The 15,621-nt window shown below is 37.1% G+C and overlaps 1 protein-coding gene across 1 annotated transcript in view; it reads left to right on the plus strand.

The window, feature by feature from the left end:
• PAPSS1 (3'-phosphoadenosine 5'-phosphosulfate synthase 1) overlaps nucleotides 1–15,621 on the plus strand; it is a 48,009-nt gene that overhangs the window by 19,762 nt on the left and 12,626 nt on the right. Inside the window, exons 6-10 of the mRNA XM_009885493.1 lie at nucleotides 4,184–4,297; nucleotides 6,298–6,409; nucleotides 9,426–9,631; nucleotides 11,694–11,829; nucleotides 13,269–13,537. Coding sequence (XP_009883795.1) covers nucleotides 4,184–4,297; nucleotides 6,298–6,409; nucleotides 9,426–9,631; nucleotides 11,694–11,829; nucleotides 13,269–13,537 — 837 coding nt within the window. The remainder of the gene's footprint in view (nucleotides 1–4,183; nucleotides 4,298–6,297; nucleotides 6,410–9,425; nucleotides 9,632–11,693; nucleotides 11,830–13,268; nucleotides 13,538–15,621) is intronic.

Here is a 15,621-nt window from a genome sequence, read left to right on the forward strand (position 1 = left end):
GAATGCCACCTTTATTGTTAATTAAGTGCAAAAGTATACAAAGAAAGAGTTGCATTTCCAATAGGTACCTAAATAAAATTTTAACTACCTTTGTATAAAAGTCCTATTCTTAAGGACATCAACTTATGGCAGCTCTGCGAATACCATCCCCCAAACTGGAATCTGATTATGCACTTCTACTACTATTTAGATCAATCCACTGTGAGCGTATGTATAAACTTTGTGTCTCTTCTTCCGTCTCCCACCCATCCCCAAACAGTTACAGCCAAATTCTTATCTAAGCTTAGCACTATACTTGTGCTTGGTAAGGTGGTCCTCGTGGTATCTTATAGTACTGATTTCTGAGCTATTTTCACACAATTCCCTGCAATTGTATTCAAATTCCGAATTTTGGAGCAGAGTAGAAGTTAGAAGTTAGAGGTTGTTCTTTGTTGTGGTTTATAAGGTCAGTCTCTTTTTTTTTTTTTTTTTTTTTTTTTTTTTTTTTTTTTTTTTTTTTTTTTATTTTATACACTGAGATCCCCTCTCAGCCTTCTCTTTTCCAGGCAAAAAAGTCCCAGCTCTCTCAGCCTTCTTTCCTAAGGGAGATGCTTCAGTCCCTCAGTCATCTTTCTAGTCCACCGCTGGACTCTCCAGCAGTTGCCCATCTTTCTTGAACTGGGGAGCCCGTAACTGGATGCAGTACTCCAGATATGGCCTCACCAAGACAGAGTAGAGGGGGAGGATAACTTCCCTCGGCCTGCTGGCCATGCTCTTTCTAATGCATGCAAGGATACCATTGGCTTTCTTCGCCACAAGGGCACATTGCTGGCTCATGGTCAACTTACTGTCCACCAGGACTCCCAAGTCCCTCTCTGCAGAGCTGCTTTCCAGCAGGTCAACCCCTAAACTGTACTGGTGCATGGAGTTATTCCTCCCTAGGTGCAGGACCCTGTGCTTGCTCTTCTTGAGCTTCATTAGGTTCCTCTCCGCCCAGCTCTCTAGCCTGTCCAGGTCTTGCTGAATGGCAGCACAGCCTTCTGGTGTGTCAGCCACTCCTCCCAATTTTGTGTCATCAGCAAACTTGCTGAGGGTATACTCTGTCCCGTTACCCAGGTCATTGATCAATATGGTGAATAAGACTGGACCCAGTAGTGACCCCTGGGGAGCACCGCTGGTTACAGGCCTCCAACTAGATTCTGTGCCACTGATCACAATGCTCTTGAGACATTTAGCCAGTTCATAATCCACCTCAATGTCATAGAAATAGATTTCAGTAGCTCGAATTGGTAAAAAAGCATGTATAATTTTGGAGTTACTAAAGGACAAGCTTCAGTTACATTGAATTGTGTATTCATTAAATACTGTGATGGTGTCATTTTTGTTACTTATTTCTTTTGCTTTCTTCTCCTGTTTTTAACTTTGGTATTCAGGGAAAAGGCACAGCCAAGGTTTTGGTTCAATTCTATGTTAATTGCATATTCCGGTTAGGCAACAGTCATCCAGTCAGATCTGCTGACTGATGAGTTTGTATAAGTATTTCCTAGATGTTTTCAGTCAAGACAATTTAGGTTGATATAGATATACTATGTAAGCTAAACATGACTTATTTTGACCAAAACAAATGTGTAAAGGGCGTCTTTACACATTTGAGAGAAATAGCAGTGAATGGCTGGGGTCAGAAATTCCTCTTGCGGGCACAAGAGGAAGAGTGTTTCTATGGCTCAAGTGAATTTAAAGTCTGATACAACACAACTGACAGGCAGAGAAGAGGCTGTCAGTCCAGAAAATTGCATGTCTCTGTGTGAAGATCATGGCTGTCATTGCACTTTTTATTTTTCCCTGTACTTACAGTACTGACAAACTTCCCTGCAAGCTCTAGGTACCAAAACTTCTGTGATTACTATATTCAAGCAAATACTTCTTTGTTTTTTCCATATATTAATAATTAAGTGGCCTCACACCTCAATTAATGTGAACTTATAAGACTAGTCATTCAGTGATGTAAATTGGGTGTCACTTGTGAATGTCCATCCTCTGAAAACTTGCCTGAAGGCCCTTTCTTTACAGACTGTTGAGGATGTTAGACAGCATCAGCAAAGAACCTGCCACCGCAGTCTGAGGAGGCACATTCCCATAAAGCATCTAGTTTATTTTTTTATTAATTTTCCATTATTTACATGAATGCATTGAGAAATAATAAATGTTCAGTATTATTGGGTAACTTGTCCTTGGTAGAATGAACCTTTGAGTAAAGGTACTACTTTAAAGTGGTCGCTAGATGGCTTGCTAGCCTAGCATTTTCCTCAAATTTGTACAGTTTAAAGACCTACGGCTTCTGCTTGCTGCTGGCTGTTCTTTTTTTTTAAAAAATCTAAAATGTTGTTTTAAATACCATTTTTATGTCTGCAAGGGAGTCTAGGTTTACTAATCCTACAGATTTTCTAAATGTCTGACGGTGTTGCTAGAACTGTCTTCAAGTTGTTTATACCTTATAATAAGGTAAGTTTTTGACAGAAACTGCAATGTGAAACCTTTGTTTTTTCCATTGTTTTGCCCATTAGTGGGACACTAAAAACAGGATAATATTGTAAGAGACCTTTTTGATAGGCACGTTTATTTTAAGCTTTTGATGGTTTGTAAAATTAGGACATTCTAGCACAGTAAGGAACTAGTCCAGAGGGGCCCTTCTGTGAAGCAGCATAATGTATACTCAGTCATTATACTTTGCTTGTAAGGTCTGCTGTTCTTTACAGCAGGCAGTACACGTATTTGATTCTGAGCTTATTGCTGTGGCAGCAGTCTGCTGCAGCTCTCCTGGGCTGTAATGCTGCTACTGCGACAGAGAAAACAGAAGGCAGGTTTTGCCTAACTCACTATCTAATAAAGTCACCTTCCCAAATGATGTTTGATATGTAGTGGACTGAGCTTTTCCTTATAAAACACAATTTCTAGGTGCTAGTTTAATTTGTTTTCCTTTTATTTGTCTTTATGTGGCAGCCAGTGAGATTCACCATGTCTTTACTCCTGCAGTCATTTTATCTCCCACTTGCTTTCATCATGCTGCTCCCTTTGTTTGATTTTCCATGGAAGTAGTGCCTAATGTCTGATAAATGCTTGAATAAATGCTTTAAAATGGTTGGGCAAACTTTGAGTTTCGTACCGGCATACCTGTTTAATCTGGGCTGCATATGCTGGAAAAATAAGGATAACATCTTTATTCTTGTTATAGGTCTCTATATACTTTGCTGTAAGGGTGAGCTTTTTTTCTCAAAAAGTAAAGTGTTACTTTACAAAAGTTATCAAAACTCTGAAAAAACTGTTTTAAAAAGAACTGTCATCTGCCTTTCACTGATTTTCTGCTACTGAATATCACTGGAAGATTTAACAGTTTTGATGTTTTACACCATCCTTTGTCGGAGGAGGCTCTTTAAAGCTTTATTATTATGTCCTTCTCCCTTTTTAAAATTTTTTTAATTATGTTTTTGTCCCTATATACCTATCTTATGAGAAGTTTAAGGTCTTGAGCATCATGGAGTGAGAATGTCTTGTTTAAAACACATAGAAGAAAACTGATGTTATTTCAAATAAGAAATTGATATTCTGTGGTATTCTGGTTATAAAACTAGATTTCAGTTCATTGCGTGTATATGTGTACAGATGGCCTCACATTTAAATGTTAGTATATAGATTAGGACACTGGTGTTATTAGCTGTAGGTAATACATCTAATTTGTACTTCTGTATTAATCCCTTTCACTTGAGAAAGATTTTTTTACCTCCATGTTACCACTTCTAATGTATTTTGTATAGTGAATGACTTTAATTTATAAATGCTTAGTCTCTAAAACTTTTTTTACTTCTTTAGCAAGTATAAAGTCATTATAAAGGCATTAGTAGGTCGTAAAAACTGCGCTTAATTCAGTAGTTAAATATTTACTAGGTAAATGTTCTATAGGGTACTTAAGGTTTAGGAAAAAATCTCTTGTCAGAATGTTTCACTTCAGTTACTTAAGCCAGCAGCTTGGCTAGCAATATATCATAATCCTGGAACAGTACTGTTTTTTAAATGAGTAACAATTGCTTAATGAATAAACTGTTGCTACAGAGTATTGCAACATCAGAATTTTACTTCCTGACTATGTGTTCAGTGTCCTAGAAGCATTCTGAGCAAACGTTAAGTTCTGTTTATTCCTTTTATACAGGACATTGTACCAGTGGATGCCTCTTATGAGGTGAAAGAGCTTTATGTGCCAGAAAACAAGCTACAGTTGGCCAAAAGTGATGCTGAGTCTCTGTTAACCTTGGAGATAAACAAGGTATTGTGTGTTCAGTTGTCTCATTACTGAAGCTGAAAGACAGTCCGCTCAGCGGAAGCAGGTATAGTCAAAATACCTGTGCTGGTTACAGAAAGTATCTCAATACAACGTTTCCCTCTTTTCTTGAGAGAAATCACAGTATCTGTGTTTTCTTTGATCACTTAGTAGAAATAACAATTGAATCTTTGTAATTTCATAAATAATGTCTGGTATACTGTTACTTAGTTTATCCCAAGTCTGGAGATCAAATTTGGAGATTAAATTCACAGTGACTCCCTCCCACGCTTTCCCCCCCCTCCCTGTCCATGGACTAAACCATGCCTGGCATGTCTTGTATGTGTAGTTTTTTCTAGAAGAACTACTATTTTCTTTTTTTTTTTTCAGTTTACTTACACAAACCATTTTATTTTTTAATTGTATGACCAACAAATATGAAGGAAATCAGTTACTGCTTCTTGTTTCTCCTTGGTGGTAACCTTCAGCTGAACGATAGTAACCTTACATACCAGGCTCAAACAGTTGTAAATTTAAGTCTACAGAGAGGTCAACAGATCTACTTTATTGTTTGGGTCTTTTCCTTCCGATTAGAACATATTCATGCTAATCTTCTGGCTTCCAGCAGAGAAAATGTGGAAAAGCATGAATCAACTTGATCAACTCTTTTTTTGGTGAAATGCATTATTTTCCAACTCGGATAAATTAGACAAAGCTGCTTCTGGCTGTATTTGTTTTACCTCTTTTTTTTTCTGAAAAACTGGGCCTAAACACAGATACAATGCATAAGTTTTTTCATTGGCTTTTTTGACAGTATTACTAGAACTTAAAACTCCCATTTGATCTGGGAGATGAGTAAGCTCAGTTGAGCATCTGCAGTGAGTAACTTGACTTTGAAGAACTGCGATGACATACTAAACACTGCATTAAATAGTTTTAAAATTTGCCTAGCCTTCTACTACTAAGAAATTTTAATACTTCCTTTCACTGCATCTTACTAGATTCCTTTCACATATGTGTCTGTAAAACTATTTATTGCTTTGATGAGGAATAAATATTTAAGGTCACCATTATTAAATTTATGTAGTGTCCCATTCTAAATTGCTCCCTATCTAGAAAAATAAATCCTTTCCCTCTATACCCCCAACCAGTGGTTTGTTAAATATCAAGCAAATATATAACGTAACCTTGGGAAGAAAATGTGTGTTGTACTTGCCCTAGCGTAGATTAAACAGTGTAATAAAATTAGTCATGTTCTTTGCCAGAGACTTGCACAAGCAAAGCCTGTCCTTGTCAAAGACTTGACCAAGTCTTAGTAATATACTTGCAGAAATAACAGAGGCCACTGTTATTTCTTAAACAGTCAAACTATGACACTAAGTCATAGTTTGACTGTTTAAGTGCTAAGAAAGGAAATTCTCTCCGAGCTGATATCTCTTAAACTAGAATAAGTACTAGACCCAAGAGAATTTTGCTTCTGGACAGTCTCACTAGTTTCTGCATTAAAAATCTACTTTCTAATCTGTTTTAAGATTAGACCTCTTAATATTCATTCCCATAATTCTGATATTTTTGTGGTAATTGTATGTGTTATTTTTCTTTTTTTTTTTTAACCTTTTGGTTATCTTGCTTTGTTAAAAAATAAATGCAAATGGGACTCTGTTTCTGTTAAGTTGAACTTTATCAAACATTTGCAAATAAAGTTTGCTGTTGTGGGGTTTTTCTTGTTTGTTGGTCTGTTTTTTAACACATGGAAATCTGATCTAGTGTAAGGATTGGAAAATAGCCAAAAATATGAACAGTGGGGAACGAGTTTTTCCTTTTTTTCTTACATGTAGAAACTTTGAATTCTCTGTGACTAAAAAACTGTAATACTGAGAAAACTTCCATTTATACTGTCCTGAATTTTATGGATACATCATGATCAATTGTGATTAATACCTGATGTCAGTCATTAAGCAACAACTTTTATGTGCTCTAAGTCTATTTCTCCATTTCTTTACAAGGTGGATATGCAATGGGTGCAAGTGCTAGCGGAAGGCTGGGCAACACCCCTGAATGGCTTTATGAGAGAGAGAGAATACCTACAGTGCCTTCACTTTGACTGTCTCCTTGATGGTAGGGTAAAACTTGCCATTTGTAAAACTGAGCAAACTAAAATACTTCTAAAATATTGCCGATGCTTTGCTTCTTAGTGGTGGTGTGGTAGCACATTATTATGCTTGTGCACAACCTGGGGTAAGAGAATAGGATATTATAATCATCAGTTTTAAACTTCGTGGGTTTATTCTTTTTATGCCTACCATAGTGTTGCAGTTTGAATGTCTTGTCCTTTTGCCTTTACAAATCAGATTTTTCAAATGTTTTCATTTTTGAAAAACATTTAAACCTAAAATCCATGCTTCTATTTTGTTTTGAAGAAATTGATTTTAGAATTCAGAATTGCAATTTAATTGCTGTTTAGCTTTGTGCGCCAAAGGGTTTGTTCAATAATAGTAATCAAGGAAAGGACAACAAATTGACTTGAGTGCTGGAGCTATTGCAAGTATGAAATCAGAATTTGAGGAGGTAGCTTGAGTATGGACAATTGTCACATGTAATTGAATTACTATGACTTAGTAATTATCCTGTGATGATTTAAACAAATATATTTTATTTTGCATTGTCAATTGGCTAAGAGCAAGCGTTAGTTAAGGTAGTCAACAAGTGATAACATCCTCAGGTTTTGGAATTTGATTGTGATCCTTTGTCATTTCTCTTTGAAGGCTCTGTTTTCCTGCAGCCTTTTAGGTTTTTTTGCACCCTCTCTATCAAAGAGGGATAGTAAAAATTCCCGTCTCCCCACTTCCTTCTGCATTACTCTTCTCTTGCTGGAGACCAAATAGCAGGGGAAAAAAAAGTCACTTTTCTTTCATCTCTGTGATCCAGACATCCGTTGTCTCTCTCATATTTTCTAGTTCCCTTTTCTATAAGTCTATAAGGATACTATCTTAGGCAACGTAATGCCATCCTGTTATTTTGCAGTATCTAGGGTTTGCAGTATTGTTTTGGACTGCTAGTTTTGTTTCCATTTCATTTGCCTTCTGTGTGTCAGTCCAGGTGAAACGTACTCTGCAGATGGCATGCTATGCATTCAACTGCTAAAATAGCTTGTAGCTTCTTATTCTGCCCCATAGTCTTCTGTAAATCAGAATTTGTATACGGCTTTTAAGACCACATATAGGGGAGTGTTTCAGATATGGCAATATTACAAGTTTTTAACCTTCTCTTGCAGTTGTTTTTAGTACATCGCATATGCTGCAAAAAATGAGTAATGGAAAAAAAACCAACCAGTCATGTTCCTCTAGATGCTACCATATTTCCTCTTGGATATCTACTGCAACATTTATATATGAGAACCTTTTTAGAAAAATGTGATTGCCTTAAAGCTGCCTTGCTACTTGAAGCACTGGCAACAGTTAAATCAAAGCAACAACCTGAAAGTTTCCTCCCTGCTTGGTATGTTAGTTTTGGAGTCTCACAGCAGCAGTCATTTTCCAGGGTTTTGATTTTGAAGAGAGGGAAACGGTTTAATACCTGAAATGCTTCTCATCCTTTGGGCTCTAAATGCAATGTTCATATTGTCTGACTTCTACATTATGGAGATCAGTGCAGATGTGTTCATATTCTGACTTCAACGCTTGACTTATCTGAAAGAGTCTCAAGCTGACACTGTACTCATCTGTGACTTAACAAAACTCACTCTACTACGTTGCCTCAGTTTCTCGTGTACAGTGGCTGAAGACAGATGGCAAAGATATTATATATTTTTTGATGGTCACTGACGAAATTTTAATAATCAATGGGTTTGAGATCTCATCACAGTTTGAAATATTTATTTACTTGTTCACAAAGCAGAAGGATTTTTTTAATTATCAAATTAGGGATGGCAAATCACCTTCTCTGTGACTGTTGCCAAGCTCAATTTTATGACCTAGTTGCTTTGAAAACAACTCTGAGCACTAAGACTGAACATAAGAGAAGAAGCGCAGCATGCTTTTCATTTTGCATTATGAAGGAAAGGGGCACCTATTTTTCCTCTAAAACTTTTTATCCATCTTCATCATTTTTAACATCCTATCACACTTAAGGTAAAATTGAGAGAAGGTTATAAAAAATGTATTGCTCAAATAATGGTGAAATCAGCCTTACTTAGGGTCTTGGCCCCACTAAAGCCAACAGCAAAACCCCTATTGACTTCATGACTTTTCTCCTGGAGACCACCCAAAAGTTTTACACTCTTTTGGCAAGTGTATGCTCATTAGAATTCAAGCCTTTGTATGATTCTTACAGTATTTAATCCACTGGGTTTCTTAAGTCTTACTCTTGTGGTCAAGAAAAACAAGAATTCCAGGATCTAGCAGTGAAGTAAATGCTTAAAAATGAGAACCACGCATAACCTTAAAATTCAGATATACTGGTTTAGTTTTAGAAGTAAAGTAGTTGGTAAGCTTTCAGCTAAACAAACTGCAAAATGCCTGCCTAACTCAACATTTTTTTCTGAAATATATATGCTTGAATCTGAATACTGTTGTAAGTAAACAGCAAAAGTCACCTTTTGAAATAGTTGAATTATATATGCTAACTGCCTGTGTACATTTGGCTGCTTTTATTGCATTGAACTTTTCTTGTGGTCTGAGATTCCATAAGGCTACTGAGAATGCTATTTCTTTTTTACTCACTATCCTCTCCAATAGCAGTCTTGCCAAATATTTTAGATGATCTGTTTAAAAACATCAGTTGTGTGTTTCTGCTTACTATATAGCTTCTTGAACAAGATATTCATTTGCGATACCAAAAATGTAGTATCCTCACAGTCTGAATACTTGTGTGCAGGTATAAGTACTTGCTATTTTCAGTAGTCTTTGCTTTTCCTCAAATCTCAGTGCTTGCACATTTTTATGTATCTTATGCAAGAGTTCATTCTAAAAGCTGCTTTTAACCCCTGTTAAAATAAGTACTTGAACTACTGTTGTGTGATACACTTATAGCCTGGACTGTAACTTGTTAGGGAGGGTAGATTTTCATAAATGATCATAATGGTCATTCATGACCATTACTAAGGATAAGGGCTCTTTTTTTCTTTGTTCTGCAGGGGGAGTTATTAATCTGTCAGTGCCTATAGTGCTAACGGCTACCCAAGAAGACAAAGAAAGACTGGATGGGTGTACAGCAATTGCATTGGTGTACGAAGGTCGCCGTGTGGCCATTCTCCGTAATCCTGAATTTTATGAGCACAGGAAAGAGGAACGCTGTGCTAGGCAATGGGGAACAACATGCAAAGAACATCCCTATATCAAGGTGTGTGTTTAAAAGTTAAAAATCTAGTCCTATTAGCTGTATTGTTTGTGGTGCTGCAAATTAAGTGAAGCTGATGTCTGGTGTATTTTGACAGTAAAACTACTTTGAGAGCTAATTAAACATTTAAGCAGAAACAAAGGTGATTTTTTTTTTTTTTTTGTTCTATGCAGCAGTTGAATAGTCTGCACTTAGTGTGAAAATCTAATGTCAATATGTACACATGAAATGAATTTAGAATGTGCTGTAGAATCTGTGCCACAGAAGAGGAAACTTTGCCCTCTAGTGTGCTTAGGAAGCACATCCCTCTGTGTAGCCAGATGGATCATCAAAGCTCCTTAATCAGCGGATATAGGCATTGTGAAGGGAAGAAAACTTCAATTCTTTCTGCATGTGGAGCATGTGAAAACTGCCTGGTTTAGATGCTTTTGAAATAGGCCCCATTCTTGGTGGCTTCATCATTTAACTCTCTGGGGAGTTATTTCCCATCCACTGTGTTCAGTATGTTTTATTTTCTTGACCTTCTGTGTATGTCATACTGAAATACTCTAATTGTAATATACTCATCGCAATGCTGTGTTTGGTTTTTCAAGCTGATGTAAATGTTGCGTCTTATCTCTGCAAAGCCAAAATATGTTTCTTTCCCTGTTTGTCTCTATAGTATCTTTTTGTTTACAGCTATACCTTAAAATCCGATAAAAAGAAAACAAACAAACCTCAAATTATGAGCTTGCTCTTAAAAAGGGAAAACCTTTGATGCGTTCTAAAAGTATATGTATGACTAACAGCTATACATATGTGAAAACTATGGATTTTTTGACTTGTTATTTTATTAATGTATAATCAATTTTTTTATTCATGTGTTATGTCATCCTTTTACTGACTGAAGTTGTATTCAGGAGTATATCTGAAAAAGGGTATCTCCTGCTAGATATAAGTAAGAGTATTCTGGAAGATTTTCAAAGTTCATATGGTAGCATATGAATGTGTGCATAATAGTATCATGACAGGACATGAATCTGGTGGCTTTTCTAAATCAATCAGAAATCTTTGAGTGCCTGAGTGTTACTGTAGTGCAGTGTTCTCATCTTCATATCTCTATCACACCTTCCCCCCACCTTGGTAAGATGTCAAAAGTCTGGCATTTTCTTTGTGAGGGGGATGGCATCATTCAATTCCAGCAGGCTGTGTTATCTCACAAATAAATTGAAAAATCCACACTTAGTTTGTGGGTTTAGTATGTAATGTCTTATGTTATATCAACATTTGTTGTCATCTCTAAATTACATAAGGCTTAAAAATTATCAGAAATGCGTATGAAACTTGGAAGTTTTTTGTGGTTCCATCTTCAAAATCAAATGCATTCTTGGAAATTAACAATTTCTGAGTGATTTCTGTAGTTGTTGCTAGAGTATCTTTAGCAGCTTGCCATAATTATTTTTTAATAAAGGGTGAGGTGATATTTGAAAATATTAAAAGAATTCTAGTGAGTGTACAATGTATGTTACCTTGGTAAAGTGCTGGTGTGAAATGAATCCAAAAGCTATCCTACTTCAATGACTCTAATTTTACTCGTAAATTAAAGCGGAGGAGTAGTTAATCAAAACTGTTTTTATTTGTTACTCTGTTGCTGACCAGAATCTTGTAAACTGCAGGTTGATACTGGAACTGCATTGCTTTGACCAACAGCTATAAAGAGTGCACCTTCCTTGTACTTAATATATTAGGCTTTCCAGCCACTATCTCTTTTTGTCATGTAATGATATTGTTTAAGAATACTGGCTACTTGCATTTCTATATGTTGAAAAAAGCCTTTATTTTGAAAGAAAGGCATATGCTTACTGAAGACTTGTGCATCTTTCCTGCACATATCTGGACTATATTCCAGTCATGTTTTTTTTTTTTATTTTTTTATTTTTTAAACATTGATGCTTGACTTGAGACTATCGAATAAAATAAACCCAGAACTCTTCCCTTGGTAAAGATGTGTCCCCATTGCAATGCTCTAGACGCTCAGGAGAAGCTCACCACTAATTCTAACAAGGATTTTCCTTTCTACTCTTAGATGGTTATGGAGCAAGGGAACTGGCTTGTAGGTGGAGATCTACAGGTCCTAGATCGTATTTATTGGAATGATGGACTTGATCAATACCGTCTCACTCCAGCTGAACTAAGGCAGAAATTCAAGGAAATGAATGCTGGTGAGTAAATGTTTCTTGTTCTGTTTCTTCCTGCAAAGATTTATGCAAAAGCCTGCTGTCTCAGTACCACAGGGGCTAGTGTTGTTTCAGTGCTCTCTTAGGTGGCATTCTTTGCCTTTTACTGATATTAATTTTTAAGATCTCAGGCATTGCATTGCCTAAATACACAAGAGAAGCTGGTAGTGCCTGAGGTTCTGAATTTTATCTTTCCATGCACACTAGATATGTTACTAATGAAAGAAGAGATAATACAAATTTGGTAGAATGTGATTTAAAAATTATCAGGTTCGGCTAAAACCTAAGAGGTAAGGTTGAGTGCTGAAAGCTCTTCTATTTTTTTATTCTGTTCCATGCTGCTACTGGGAAGCAAAGCTTATGACAGTAATGCAAGTAGATTGGTGCAAAATGAGATGTGTCACAGTTAAAAATTGTGAACTAACTGCTAGCTTTATATTGCAGAAGAAACAAAACAGTTTTTCTCAGTAAAGCAGTTGTGTTAGGCAAATAAATAAGAGGCTGAGTAATGTCTCAAAGCAGAGAAAAATCAAACATACTGCCTTGTGGCAGAGATTGGTAGGCATCTGCTAAGCACTTCTAAGTTTGAGGGAAGAGATTAACATCAAGAATGCAAACAGAGATTGGTCCTAAGCACCTGTCTTTTTTCAGCATGGTCAGTATTTCCAGGATCAACAAGTTTGAGATACCAGTCTTAGTTTAGCTAGCCCCTAAATAAATATATTTGATACCTGAAAAAGACCTGTTCTCTACATTTCATTGGTTCCTTATTGGGAAACTTCTCAATTGTGGTGATTTTGCTGTCTTGCAGCGTTCCTCGGTTCATCTTGATTTGCAGAAGGGAGAAATCCTGGTTCTGTCAGGGTTTTTTGTCAAAGGGTTTGTAATACTTTGGAATAGCAGTTAGCCTTGCTTTGTTCTTACTGTGCGTAAACTCTACTAAGCTGTTTAGTTGAAGAAAACTTATTAAGGCACATTAAATCCCCTTTTATTTGTTTTGTTGCAAACGTGTCCATTTGCTCTCCTGATAACACGTTGAACCTTTAAGACAGATAGCATAATTTGATTTCCTCTTAAATTTTAACATTATGGAATGTGCTCATGCAAGTGAAAAATCCAAAGAGAAGATTATAGCTGTTGGAGAAACTAGAGTAATTCTGTGGAAATCTCAAAAATGAAGGAAGACGATTTATGGGGTTTTTTTCGTATGTTTGGTTTTTATTAGTTTTGCTTATTTAGTATAATAATTTAATAATAATTCATAATCCTTTAATGACCTGTGACTACTGCTATTATGCTTGTTTAGTAGAGTTCAGAGGAAAGATTGTACTATTTGAAGATTTTTCTATAGTTGTACAACTCCTGGTAAAATAACTTGCTTTCCTTATATATTTTGTCTGGTTTGTTTCTTTTTTTCTCCATAGATGCTGTATTTGCATTCCAGTTACGCAACCCGGTGCACAATGGGCATGCTCTTTTAATGCAGGATACTCATAAACAGCTTTTGGAACGTGGCTATCGGCGCCCAGTTTTACTCTTGCATCCACTTGGAGGCTGGACAAAGGAGGATGATGTTCCTCTCATGTGGCGCATGAAGCAACATGCTGCAGTACTGGAGGAGGGAATCTTGAATCCAGAAACTACAGTGGTGGCTATATTCCCTTCCCCCATGATGTATGCTGGACCAACTGAGGTAAATACATTAAAAGTTTAAAACAAAACACTGAAGTATTTCATGCTATGCTTGATGTTTGTGTGTTGTGGGTTTTTTTGATGGAGCGAGGAGACTAATTTTCCTTGTGAAACCAGACCGTAAAGACTCCCTCTGTCATCAACCAAAACATTCTTCTATGAAGAAAATTCTGTATTGGACGATTTTGCTGGAAATGGTGGGAGACAATGTTGGGTTTATGGGCTCCTTTCTTTACAGTTATAAGAGTATTATAATGAATTAATTTTTCCTCCTTTTTTATGGTATTTTTTGGAAGGAATTATGAGCTTTGTTAACATACCAAATATTGTCCTGAATGTTAAGATACTTAAGTTTTATGACTGTTAAGCAAAAAGTTGGTATGTTGGAGGGCTATACATAATTAGAAAAAAGAGTCTTTGTTTACTTTTTTGGCAAACTTAATTCAGAGAGAATTGTTTCAAGGCTTTTGTATGAAATAATTCTTTGGCAACACTTTATTTAGAAGCCAGGTCTTGGGTTGGAATCCCTAGAGGTTTGTGGGAAGCAGCAGAGAGAATAAATGCTCTCATTTGAGGGCAATTCCTTTAGGGGATATTGGCTCTCCATCTCATTTCCCTGCCCCCCCCTCCCCCCCTTTCCCTCCACCATGCCGAGTCACAGGAAACTCTGTGGTAGCTTTTTGATAGATAGGAGATCTCACCAGTGGAATTAAATTTGACAGGTGTTGCTTATTTTCTGCTGGCCAGTTGACTGATCAAACAGAGCTTGCACTGCCTTTCAGTCCAGAGAAAAAACTGTAGTCCAGATCTAGTTGAGGCATGTAAGTGAGTTACTATAGGGAATCTTGTACTGTTCCCCATAGACCTTTTTTGAGAAATAACAGAAATCTTCTACTACAGTCTTGTATTCACGAGCATATGAGGAGGAACAAAATCCACAATCCTAATTCTGAACAGAATTAAGAGTTTTCTCCTAACTTATATGGCATTTCCAGTGACCTAAGAGTACAGCCTGACAATAATGTTTGTAGCCAAGTAATAAAAGAGACTCTTCCTTTAATCTTTTTCCATAGGCCATTTAAAAGACATTGGTACCAGATTTGTTTCTGTAGCACAAGTGCTTTACAGAACAACAAGCAGCTGTTACTACAGTTATCTACAGGATGGATGTGGCTTTCCTTCTGCAAAGATTTTAGTGGACGTGTTTCATAAGCATCAATTTTGCATTTTTAACATTCCTGTTAATTACCTTGGAAGAAAAAATCCAGTTCTATAAGGGAAAATTCTGTATCAAAATGCAATAAATTCACTAGCTTAGGAAAGTAAGTATGTTCTGAAGTAGTATGGAGGTATAGAAATGGGACAAGAGCTGCTAGTTTTATGTCTCAAACATGTGGCTTACATTGTTCTAAATTGTACTAGTCAAATAGCTTCAGTTATTCAAAATGGAGTTCTTGCTTGCTGTTACCTAAATGACAACATGAAGCTTAAATTTCCTAACTGTACTAGAATAGTTTCAGAAAATATGCTGCTAGCTGCTGTGGTATGGTGGAATTTCATGTGTGTGGCCCACTTTATGCTTGTAACTGTGGTGGGTTGACTCTGGCTGGATGCCAGGTGCCCACCAAAGCTGCTCTGTCACTCCCCCTCCTCAACTGGACAGGGAAGAGAAAATGTAATGAAAGGCTTATGGGTTGAGATAATGGCAAGGAGAGATCACTCAGCAATTACCGTCATGGGGAAGACTCTACCTCGTCTCCCCAGGTGGCACCGGGGGACAGAGAATGGGGGTTTCGGTCAGTTCATCACATGTTGTCTTTGCTCCTTCCTCGTCAGGGGGAGGGCTCCTCACACTCTTCCTCTGCTCCAGTGTGGGGTCCCTCCCATGGGAGTCAGCGCTCCATGAACTTCTCCAACACGAGTCCTTCATGAACTGCACCAGCGTGGGCCCTTTCAACAGCATGCAATCCTTGAGTAACAAACTGCTCCAGCGTGGGTCCTCCCCCGGTTCACAAGTCATAGAATAATAGAATGATTTAGGTTGGAAAGCACCTTGAAGATCATCGAGTTCCAACCCCCCTGCCT

The sequence above is a fragment of the Charadrius vociferus genome, unplaced genomic scaffold (genome assembly GCF_000708025.1).
Source record: "Charadrius vociferus isolate BGI_N301 unplaced genomic scaffold, ASM70802v2 scaffold55, whole genome shotgun sequence".
NCBI classification, from domain to species: domain Eukaryota; kingdom Metazoa; phylum Chordata; class Aves; order Charadriiformes; family Charadriidae; genus Charadrius; species Charadrius vociferus.